The sequence below is a fragment of the Tinamus guttatus genome, unplaced genomic scaffold, assembly GCF_059628265.1.
Source record: "Tinamus guttatus ecotype Peru unplaced genomic scaffold, ASM5962826v1 Tinamus_guttatus_pri_ptg000240l, whole genome shotgun sequence".
Classification (NCBI taxonomy): Eukaryota; Metazoa; Chordata; class Aves; order Tinamiformes; family Tinamidae; genus Tinamus; species Tinamus guttatus.
The window spans coordinates 10,464,550-10,476,203 of NW_028288774.1; the positions used below are offsets into that span (position 1 = coordinate 10,464,550).

General features: G+C 43.1%; 1 protein-coding gene across 1 annotated transcript; it reads left to right on the plus strand.

The window, feature by feature from the left end:
• Window positions 1–1,428: 1,428 nt before the first annotated feature.
• On the plus strand, window positions 1,429–11,084 carry TNNT3 (troponin T3, fast skeletal type; the record flags this gene model as incomplete). The annotated part of the gene is made up of 9 exons (XM_010217745.2): window positions 1,429–1,544; window positions 2,160–2,205; window positions 3,516–3,632; window positions 4,011–4,088; window positions 4,321–4,434; window positions 4,634–4,743; window positions 5,617–5,707; window positions 8,606–8,646; window positions 10,982–11,084. Coding segments are annotated over 9 exons (762 nt in total), but the record flags the coding sequence as incomplete, so codon positions are not given.
• Between the last annotated feature and the right edge of the window lie 570 nt (window positions 11,085–11,654).

An 11,654-nucleotide genomic window follows, 5' to 3' on the forward strand; every position in this document is an offset into this window, starting at 1 on the left:
TGAGAAAAAGGAACAGTTGATTTCTGACCTATTTTATGAATTTTTCTCACCTCTTCTTGTAATTATTCCAATTACCCATTTCCAGTCATTTCCTCTAGCTCTGATTATGCAACATTCTTGCAACTAATGCCTCCTCTAAATATTTTCCAGAATCGCTTTTTGCTATTTTTCTTTTATAACATTTGATTTTATTTCACTCTGCTATGTTCCATTTGCTATTCCCAATTTCCTCCACCAGTCCCAAAACAGCTGGATGCAAATGAGCACTTGAGAAAAAAAAAACAGAAGAACTTTTATTATATTACCTAATGTATCACGAATAGCGGGGCTCTTACACCCACTCCAGAGGAGAGCTGAATTCCTGCATTCAGTTGGCTGTGAGCTTTTTACCTCAATGCCTTGCATCAAGTGAGCACGGAGACAGTCTTGTGCAGCAGAGTTCAAACGTAGTGTGCGGTTATGAAAGTCAACCTGGGTCCCTGGGGAGACTGGGCCAGAATAAACACATCCGTTTAATTCACTTCTATTTGTGAGGATAACAGTGCTGAACTTACTGGGATTACATTGGGGTTAATAACTAAAGTTTAAAAAGCAGAGCAGGGAGGGGAATTGATCGCAAGCACAAATGTTAAGCAAGTAACTCATAAGACCAAACATCTCCCGAAAGCCACTGAAAGGTCACTAGTTGCAGGAGGGCGCTCCTGGCTGTCCTAGGGCTCAGAGCTGATGGTCTCCATGATGGTTTAGCCTTCCTCTCTGGGTGCCACTCCACTCCTGGAAGCACAGGGAAATTTGCACATACCTCAACAGGAGACGGAGCTCACTAAGAGAAAATGGACTTCTCCAAGCTGGGTTTGGGGACACCCCGCTGCGCAGAGGAAGAAACAACCCACCCTGACATCCAGCTCTGTCGGGCATGCGTGCCCTAAGCTACCTAGGGCTGTGCATGGCAGTGAAACGGCCAGGAGAAAGCATGCCAAATGTATCTCTCTTCGCCTCCTATGAGGCAACTGAACAAAACTGTCTAAGCCTAGTTATTGTTGACACCAGTGTGAATTCAGATTAACTCCAGCGACTTCAGTAAAAGAAGTGCTGAATGAAAGAGGCAATGTTTTTCTTTCACCCTCCAGCCCAGCTGTCCTCCTCAGAGTTTTGAACTCGATAGTTTGAGGAAAAATAACTTTCCTGTGAATGAAACCATTGCCTTTTAGATGCTATGTTTGAGGCTTTTATACAATCTCTTGATTCTTTTTTGTCAAATTCTGTTTCAAGTGATAAAACAGATTCACCCCTAGCAAAAGGGGTGTGTGCGAGTGTGTGTTTGCTTCTTTTGAAAATGTTTGGGATTTAACCAGTTCTTCTTGGATCTTTCCCCTGAGACTGAATTAACCTTTCCTTTTTCTTTTTTTTTTTCTTTTTTCTTTTTTTTTTTTTAACTGTAGGACCTGGTGTGATCTCTATTCTAACTGTTATCCCTCTTTTTCCCTTTTTGTCTTCCTGTTTTCCTCCACGTTTCCAAACACAGAGGAGAAGCCCAGAATAAAGTAAGTACGAGGGGTGGGTAGCTTTCAGAAACCCCAGGGTAATTGTTCTGACCTAGGAGAAATCCATAGGTTATCTGTTAGGAAAATGGCCACCATAAGCCTTTGGAAAATCCTCTGCTTTCCTTCATGCAACATCCACCTCTTCCTGCCTGCCTTCTGACAGAGGCTGCCTTAGCAATAGTTACAGGCCAAGGTCTTAAGACAAAGTCTTCATCAGGCCTATGTCTTTCTCAGAGTTAGCTGGTGGAGTCATGAATTCTCCAGGGTATGGCAGTCCTACAACTTTATGTGGAGATGAGAGCCTTTGTGAGAGTCCATGGCAGGAAAACAACCTGGCCAGCCAGAGTTGCTGGCAGGAGGAAGGATGGCAAATGTTGGATTGGGCTGGCTGGAGCTTAACTAAGGTTTCCAATGCACCTTCTGGCTCTGCTGTTCCACACGTTTCCATGCTTGAGGGAATGACTATAAGCTTTGGGAGTAAAAACCTTTTTGAGGGCAACACCCTTCCCTTGACCTTCCTTGAAGAAAAATAGTGTCTAGTTGTTCCTGTGAGTCAGCTGAGGGCATGCTCAAGTCTCTCTTTCCTTTAAGATGATTTTTTTTGACTTTCTGCAGACTAACTGCTCCTAAAATACCAGAGGGTGAGAAAGTAGACTTTGATGTAAGTATTTCTGAGCCTATCTGTGTTTGTCTGTCTGCACCTGAGCCACATGCACGTGCAAACCCACAACTCCTCCTGTACAGATACTGCTGAGGATAAAGTCAAGGACAAAAGGATCGATGCTTTGTTGCCTGTTTTCAGTCACAGGCTACCATCTGCTCCCTGAAACACTCTGGATGCATTCTTTATTAATGTGACCAAGCTGAAATCTTTATTCATGTACTTACTTTTTTTCCCTTTTGAATCTTTGAAGCTAATTTATGAAAAAAGATGAAAGTGAGTGTGTTAGGAATCCTCAGATCTCGCTCTTTGCAAACTGCCCCTTTTATTGCCCGCATTCTCTATTTAATACTCCTCAGCTATCCCAAGGCAAGTTGATTTTTATTGTTTATATTACTGCTATATACTTCCCTAGTTGTACTACTGTTTTGTAGTTCAGGATGCTTCTCTGGCTCAGGAGTAAGGAAATATGATTAGGGAAGGTCTGAAAGGATGAGAAAGGAGCTTCTCCAGTGTCAGAGACTAGAGATTACACCTGTGAAGAGCTTTTGTCCTCTAGGGACAGGAGTGGACATTAAAACAGAGTGGCATTTTGAAAAGTTGAGTTGTTCCATAAGGAACAAAAGTAACAAAGCTTGGTTTTCCACGGAGCTGTGTGCTGCTTTCCCTTGCCCTCTTTCCAACAGTATTTATGCCCCATAACTCCTTCCTCTTTAAGCAGTAGTATTATTTTCTTCTATTCTGACACCCTATATCTGGCAGGCAAAAGTACCTCCTTCTGCTGGTTTGTGGCTGCATTCTTGCTGGCTGGCTGACATGCAGTCTGCTGATTAGCCAGCTCACTCTACTGCTGAGCATAGGGAAGGGACTGAATTTTACCCTCCATGGGAAGCACTAATTAAAATCTCTCTGCTGTAGTAAAGTTTCCTGTAATCTAAAGTCCTCAGAAATATGGGAACAGAAAATATGGGAACATTTTCTAGAGTACATTCATACCTCAATGCTTCAGCAAGACTTATATACTTGCAAAGACGTAGCAGCTCAGAAAAGCCAGGGATAAAATATTATGCAGGGAAATGGGATGTGGGTTGTGTTCTGTTCTTGGCTCCTGGATGTCACATGGACAAGTCTTTGAAGGTTTCTGACCTTACATTTAAGGTAGATGCTTAATCAACACTCCTGTTGATTTCTGTGCATATATGAGGACATACTGTGCTTTTGTTTCTGTGTGTGTAGGCAGTGTTGGGAGTCTGCAGGGCATGTATGTAGAAAAATATGAGCTTATTTAATGAATTTGCTTGCTCTCCCAGGATATCCAAAAGAAGAGGCAGAACAAAGACCTGATTGAACTGCAGGCTTTGATTGACAGCCACTTTGAAGCCAGGAGAAAGGAAGAAGAAGAACTGGTTGCCCTGAAAGAGAGAATTGTGAGTCTTTGTAGAGACATTTCCCTGTGCTAGATTATGAGATTTGCTATAGCTGAGAAGAAGAATATGTTAGTCCTCAGTCAGAGTTTGGCAGCAAGCTGTGTTGCCGCGTACACTAGTGACTGTTTCTGTTAGCCCCAAGTGGGTTCTTGCCTTGTCAGTCCTCTCTGACACCTGCATTTTGCACCTGGAAATTCACAGGGAGCATTTGGATTACTTGTAAGCCTTGTCCTGCACGCCTTGGCAAGGAAACAGATAGTTTATTGTCTGCAAACTACAACTTCTGGCGAAGGTGGTCATAGTGCAGATACATAATGGATACTGAAGGTAGATAAGGTCACACTGATGATTCCTTGTCTCTGCTATTGCCTCTTGCAGGAGAAGCGCAGAGCTGAAAGAGCAGAGCAGCAAAGAATTCGGGCTGAGAAGGAGAAGGAACGCCAAGCCAGGCTTGCAGTAAGTGTCTTTGCATCTTTCTGTCTCAGCATCTAATAAGAGGAGATCTCAGAGATTTCTGCCTGCCTCAGACAGTCTGGATAAGAAACAGCTGCCCTCTTACCGCAATGGCAGGAGGAGGAACTGTCAGTTCTCATCGTACTTACCTTGTCACGTTTCCTGCGTGACACCAGCTGCTGCAGAAGTTGTGAGTCCCCTAGAGTAACTTGCTGCTATGTGTCATCCTCTATAGGAGGAGAAGGCACGGAGAGAGGAAGAAGATGCCAAGAGAAAAGCTGAAGATGATCTAAAGAAGAAGAAGGCTCTATCCTCCATGGGTGCCACATACAGCAGCTATTTGGCTAAGGTAAAAAGCATGGATCCATGGAAGAAATGTGGAAGTATTACCCATTGGGGTTGACTGGCAACAATCTTCGTTATAAGATGAGAACAAAACTTGACTGTCCTCCTTCTGGATCCTTAGCAAATTGTCTTGTTGCTTTGTCCCTAAACTCATTTTACCCCAAATTTGTGTCACCTGATGTTAACTGATGTTCTGAAAATAGGCTGACCAGAAGAGAGGGAAGAAGCAAACAGCTAGAGAGACAAAGAAGAAGGTCCTGGCAGAGAGGCGCAAGCCCTTGAACATTGACCACCTTAATGAAGACAAGCTGAGGTAAGGTGTTTATCCTCACTTATTTCAGGTACATGGCAGTGATTTCAAATTTGAATGTAGCTCTTTGACATTTGTTCTTATTGTTCTGGGACTTTCTCTAATAAAAGAGCTAGAGAGAGGAGATGGCCTTCCTCAAAAGTCATTAAAGGACAATATTAGATTTTGCCCTACCTTTATTTGGGGGGAAAAAAAATCAAAAAACAAGAAAAAACAAAAAACAAAAACTATTGGACTATTGATGAGATGGTTTGCTAGCCTTGTCAGTGAACAGAGATGAATACCAGACTAGCTACAAACTTTAAACCCGGCTTTGATATCAGCTGAAAAAAAACTTCAGGTTAATGCTCTTTTGGCATTTATATTACAACGGGATTCTGAGAGGTGAGATAGAACTGCTAAAATACGAGTATGGATTTCTGCTGAGTCTGGAGGTCCTAGTCTTGAGTGCTGTGGCACAGAACAGTCTTTAAATGACAGTCTGGACTCCATGTGTTGGTGTTCGCACACAACAGAAAAAAGAAGTTCACTCATCTCAGTCCTAAAATAGATGAGATACACAGAGGCAGCTGTTCTGCTCATCTGCCTTCTCATCTAATTCCCCTTGTCCCTCATAAAGAGTTAGGGGAAAAAATGAATTGGTAGGAAATATGGTACTGCCTGATATACGCAAGAGCATGAGGCTAAAAAGTTGTCAGATGAGAAGGCAAGACATTGAAAATAGTTGAGTAGCTTTTGGATAAATAAGGGTTTTACAAGAAGATGTATAAGCTGCATTACACTAAGTAAAAAGCCTCATTACTAGTGATCCGAAAACCAAAGGAAATGTACTATGTGATGTGTTTCTCTCATCTTCCTTTCTCCATAAAAACACAGGGACAAGGCTAAGGAACTGTGGGATTGGTTATACCAGCTGGAGAATGAAAAGTATGACTTTGCAGAGCAGATTAAAAGAAAAAAATATGAGGTGAGTGAGAAGCCCTTTTGGTCATGGCACCGGATCCAAAACATAATCTGGGATTTAAAAAAAAAATCCATATGACAATATCGTTTGTTTTTCCAATGCACTTTTGGAATATTTAGCCAAGAAGGCACCTGGATCTGCAGTTCCCCTCGTATGCCCACTTTTGCTGACCAGATTTAATATTTTAGGCTGAAACTGAACAGACTAGTCTGAAAGCTTTCATAGCCCCATAGAAGATGAACGCCTCACACACAGAGACTTGTTCATTCTTGTTGATCATTCAGATTCTCAATTTGCTCATCTCCATTGCAAAGTAATATTTTTAATTCTGTCTCTGATTTCACACTTGAATGTTTTAAGTTTTATTCTCATCCCAGATTCCCTGTGGACTAAGCTTTTTGGAGCTGCTGAAACCTGTCTTCAGACAGGAGCACCTGACTGAAGTGACATATGGTAACAGCCACTTGATGTGCTCCCTTTACAAATGGTCACAGGATAGGGCTGCGCTTACCTATATCAAACTTTGTTCAGTGACTGAGAAATCCTGTTGGAGATATCTCTGTCTTGCTCTCCTTTTAATTCCCAATTACACAGACACACAGTGACAGAGGACAAGCAACATCAGTGTAATTATCTCAATCTCTCTTAGATTGTAACACTGCGTTGCAGGCTGCAGGAGCTATCCAAGTTGTAAGTACAATGAAATTGCCTGTAAAAGCAGCAGCAAAGGCTACCAAATGCATGAGCCTGCCGCATGGTCAGAGACCAGGTGCCAGACAGCAAGCTGGCCCTTGGCTCCACGTGCAGAGAGAAAAGAGAAAACCGAGTCTTGTGTGTCTCCCTTCCCTTCATTTTTCTCTCACCTTCCATTCTTCTGAAATAGATGAGGTGGACATTTAGGAATGGAGTTGGAGTTTTGACAGTGATGTGGCTAAAGAACTGAGCATGCAACCCATGCAGATCATCTCTGAAAATAATTCTCTAAGCAGCTTCTAGCACTATCTGGGAGACCACCCGGATGTACCTGAGACACATGCAGAGGCTTTAGGATTCATGTGTGGTATCTCAGAATTTGTAGGAAAGAAGGGAATAGGTTTGGGAAAGATTCTCCAGCTTGTGTGGCCACATGCTTATCCAGACCCAAAACATGGGAGAGGACCACATAATGATGGGAGGTCAAATAGGTGTGGAAAACTAGTATTTAAGGCCATGGGAAGGGAAAGAACATACAATGGTAGCGGCCTCTACAGAAAGTGAGGGATGGCCCACGAAGAAAAGCAAGGAAAGCACAAACTGTGCAAAACAGAAGAAAAAGGTGTAACTGAGAGGTGAAAAAAAAAGAGGAAAGGTGATGGTAGGAAAAAAAAAAAGATGAGGAAAAAGGTAAGTAAGGTAAGTGGAAAATAGCAAGAAGGAACAAAGAGCAAGAATGCAAGGGAGAGACAAATGAAGGAACTGGGACACACAGAAGCAGAGACGTTATTTAGTTCTAGTGTCTTTTGCTCTTTGGTGCTTTACTGGAGAGTGTCATAGTCACTGCCACAAGGTTACCAGTGAAGGTAAGTCTTAAGTCCTTGGGTCAAACTGAAGATAGAGCTGGTTCTTATCCACTCTTGAAAAATATTTGGTTTCAATAAATGATTTAAACCAATGCTGCAGATTTTAAAACTTCTACAAGTAAGTACAAAAGCAGCTGATCTGCTGATCTTTCCTTCCTTGTGTTGTCCTGTTCCCTCTGATGCTTCAGTCTCTTATTTTGTTTCTGTTTACCATGGAAAGAGATGAACCAGGAAATACCAGTTGTTGGGCCAACGTGAATGTATGATTCCTTTTTCTTGTTTTGCATGTGGAAAATGTCAAATGCCACTTTAGATAGTCAAATGTTAAGTCATCACTTCTTGGACCAGCAGAGCCAGTGGAGAACTTTAAATTACACCAAAAACAGAAGCAAAGCATAATTCTTAGTACATGCATTTTCCACCCAAAGAAAATAAGGGAGAATGATGGCTGGGTTACTAATGAAAAGGGGCAAAAGAAGGTGCTTTCTCTCACTTTGGTCCATTTGGACATTCCCACTGCCTATGAGGAAAGAATCCCAGGATTTCACTAGTGAAGCCAGGTCTACAAGCTAGGACTAAGATGCTAAGCTAGACTACGAGGCTTGTGCCCTGAGAGGTAGGTGTTTGCTTTCGCATGCATCAGGCTGAAATCTGTAACTTCCCGATGTTTAAACAAAGCTATGCTCCATCTTGTAGGGGAAAATCTCCAGTGGCTTACAATCATCAGCAAAATTTTGGAAGGTATTTAGAGCCCCCGCTTCAACCTTTTCTGCTGTGGTTGATGCAGTTCCCCAAATTGTTTTCTTCTTCAGCCCTGTTAAAAATCTTTCTCTCTTATTGGAAGCTGGGAGCTGCTGCAAGCTCACATCTTCTGCTCTACCAGCCAGCTCCAGCAGAACATGTGACCCATCTTCCATTCAGTCCATTGAAGCACTCTAACCCTACAAAATTCAAAATGTGTCAATAGTAGAGGAAGAGGGAGAAGGTGAGGCTGTTATAGGCAGGAGGAAGATGCTGTCCAAAAGCTTTCCAGCTGGCCAAGGTGATACTCATTCCAGTTCACTCACCTGCATTTTGACATGACAATTCACTTCTCTAATAAGAGTTATGAAATTCTAGTTCTTCTTTCTCTTGAAAAGTGAAATTGGCTTGCAGATTTATTATCAAGTAGACACATTTCCCTTCCTCATGCAAGAGTGAGTTTTATTTCAAAGGAACTGATAAGCTCTACCATAAGCACCTGTTTCCAGCACTCCAACAGGTAAAGTCCCCTCTCTGGGAGGGAACAAGGTTGTTCAGCAGATAACCTTTAAAAAACCCTGGTCATGTATGTTGTTTGCAGATTGTCACCCTCAGGAACCGGATTGATCAGGCTCAGAAACAGTAAGTACCCATATCCCCTTCCTAGCTCTTGGCTGGGGATATGATCTCAGTGTTTGAAGCAGTCACTTCAGTCCCAATGCTGACATTTTCTTGTTGTAATGGAATGAGGCTAGAGAAAAGGCAACTGCCACCCTGCCTCACATTGAGAAAATGACAGGGAAACTGAAGTGAATCTAGCAGCTAATACTAAAAACATTGTGTTTCTTCACACAGTGTCAGCAGAATTTCCATCTGCTTATTGACATGATTTTCAAACACCCGACTGGGGTGCTTTGAATGCACAACAGGATACAACCCTTGTTTATGGAGGGTAAACAAGTGGTTGCTAAGATTATAAGGAATGATATGTAACAAGACTAACATCATGGGATTACTGTTGTGAGTTCTTCTCATTTGTCATCTCTCTCCCACCTTCCTTTTCCACATGACTTCTATTTAAATAGATTTTTCACTCTTATGTCTTTAACTCTTATATGTATTCTTATGTCTTTAACTCTTCTATGTATTTACAGTGAACTTATTGAGGGAATTGGGGCTGCCTTCCCACTTGCCCAGTCCACCCTGCCTTATCCCATGAGTGCAACACTGTCGGCTCAGCTGTGTGTAGGTGCCATACATAAGGCTTGACCTTCTCAGAGTATTTTCTTTACAGAGCTGTAGGCTCAAAAACCTCCACAGAATGTGCAGCTGTAGAAAGATGCCATGGTTTATCTGGGCGATGCTGCCCTTTCTAAGGGCACTGTCACACCACCCACTGCAGGATGCACTATTACTGCACATTTGCTCTCCCAGAAGACACTGTACTCTTTTTAGTGCAATAGGGCATCATTTAAAAAGGTTGGACTGGAAAGCCCAGAGCTCTTGAGATTTTTGCAATTTTATTTCTCTGCAAATCAGACTGTCGCATTCTGAAGCAATGTTGGTTAATGTATTATAAAAAAGAGCAAGTGATCCTTTCTTTAGACTTCATTAAGTTTCCCTAAGCACACTGTAAAGGTTAGGCATAACATTAAACATCACAAGCCTTTGTGGAGATAGAAGGACTCCACCTTAGTTTGAGGAACTGTGCAGTTCCTATGCTGGGCTTTGTACCAGTGCGAAGGCTGGAAAAGAGAACAGTGGAATGACTTTAAAGTAAGCAGAAACTGCTCTGTTGTCTCATGTAAAGAGTCAATTTTCAGAATTTATCAAGTCTAACTTGGTCAAGAGGTAAAGTATTTCCTATATGTGTGTCCAAGTCACTTTGTTAAGTCCTCCCATTAATACGGCTAGCATTCTTGAACCAATCCACCCAGTAGCACTACACAAATCTCCCAAAATGTTGTCTTATTTGTTTTTGCTCTCTGGAAGAACCAGTGATCTGAAGGTTGCTTCCTTGATGGCAAGGCCCCACCACAATGTTCTGCCTCCCAACCCCACACTCTGCAGTGTCAAAGGGCCCAGGTCACGTGTGCTTTGGTTCAAGAAGTAGCTTCATCATCGTGTGCATGAGATGGAAGGGTCTGGTGATATGAAGTGCCCCAAAAGGGTGGGCACTGTCTATGGGAGCCGGTGCAAAATCTAACCTGACTAACTGCTTGCCTGGACCCTCTCTGAATCCAGGCATGCCTGTTTTTCAGTCAGAAGGTAAGTGACATGCATGTAGAACTGCCCTTTGGTGTGCAGGAAGATACTGGCGAGTTTGCCTGAGGTGCTTTGTGTGGGGAGTGTAGCTAGACTGCTCCCATACACTCTCCAATTTAGCAAGACTGGGATATGAGTATGAGAAGAAGCCTTTAAAGGTTGTTTGTACCATTCTAAAGACTCGCTCTTGTGATGTAAGGAAGAAATCATACTGCCTTTGTTATAGCAAAGCAACTCTCTTATCAGGCCGTAGCTCTATTTAAATTATTGTCCATGTTCTTTTGCCTCCACTCCCAGATGACTAGAGCATCTGAGGTATTAGACTACAGCTCTCAAGTTTTCTGTGGAAACAAATGTATATAACAAATGTATATTCCAGATCAAAGCAGTCTTGAATTCTGAAAGTGTCAAATCTGTGACTGGATAGGTCTGTCACTGTTAGCACTGAGGTCACATGGATTTCTAGTGTGATAATGCAGGAATCTGGAAAAGTCCACCCCTTTTAGGCATGCACATCCTGGCTTTTCACTGAGGGCTTGAGGTGGAATCTGATTCCACAATATCAGCCCACTTTCTCCAGGATGTGCTCTGTGGCTGCCGTGCCCAGTGCCTCAGAGGGAAAAGCAGCTCACCATTGACCTGAGTGCACAGTGGTGGAGAGCCCCACTGCTACCGCTGTGCTGACGCGCTTGTCTTTCCTGTTGTATTGTAGCAGCAAGAAGGCAGGAGCCAAGGGCAAAGTCGGTGGGCGCTGGAAGTAAAGAACCAGGCAGGACGGCCCATAGTGGCATGCCTGAACCCTGCTGGTCTCCTCTTTCTTCCTTCACAAATCATTGTGTCCCCATGCCTCAGCGATAACAAAAGTCGCAACATCAGCCTGAAATCGCGACATCAGCCTGGGCTGGCTATTGCTGCTGCTTTACTTTATCCCCTCGCCCCGGAGAAGACCAGTGGTTTCCTGCATCAAAAGGAAGCAGGTTCCCCCAGGAGCTGAGACAACTCCTTGCTGGCATCTTCACTACCTGCTGAGCATGTCCTTGAATCCCCTGACACCAGCCCTGTGCCATCCTGTAGATTGCTGTGTACAAATCTCTGGATTTTGTAAATAAAGCGCGACCAGTGTCTACTTCAATGACAATTCTCTGGAATGGTCTTTTGTGCTTCATTTAGGAGTGACCCCCTTTTGCCAAGGATTTGGGTGTAGGGCTGAACCCTTAGTTATTAGTGTGAAACAGTCCAGTTCTGCAGCTGGGAATGAGGTTTAAAATAACTAATGAAGAATGAGGATGGGGACCCTGTTTTTTGGCCACAATATGGGTGGACAACACGGACCAGCTCTGCCCCGGGGAAGCGCACAGTCTATGTGCTGCCAAGCATATTTGAAG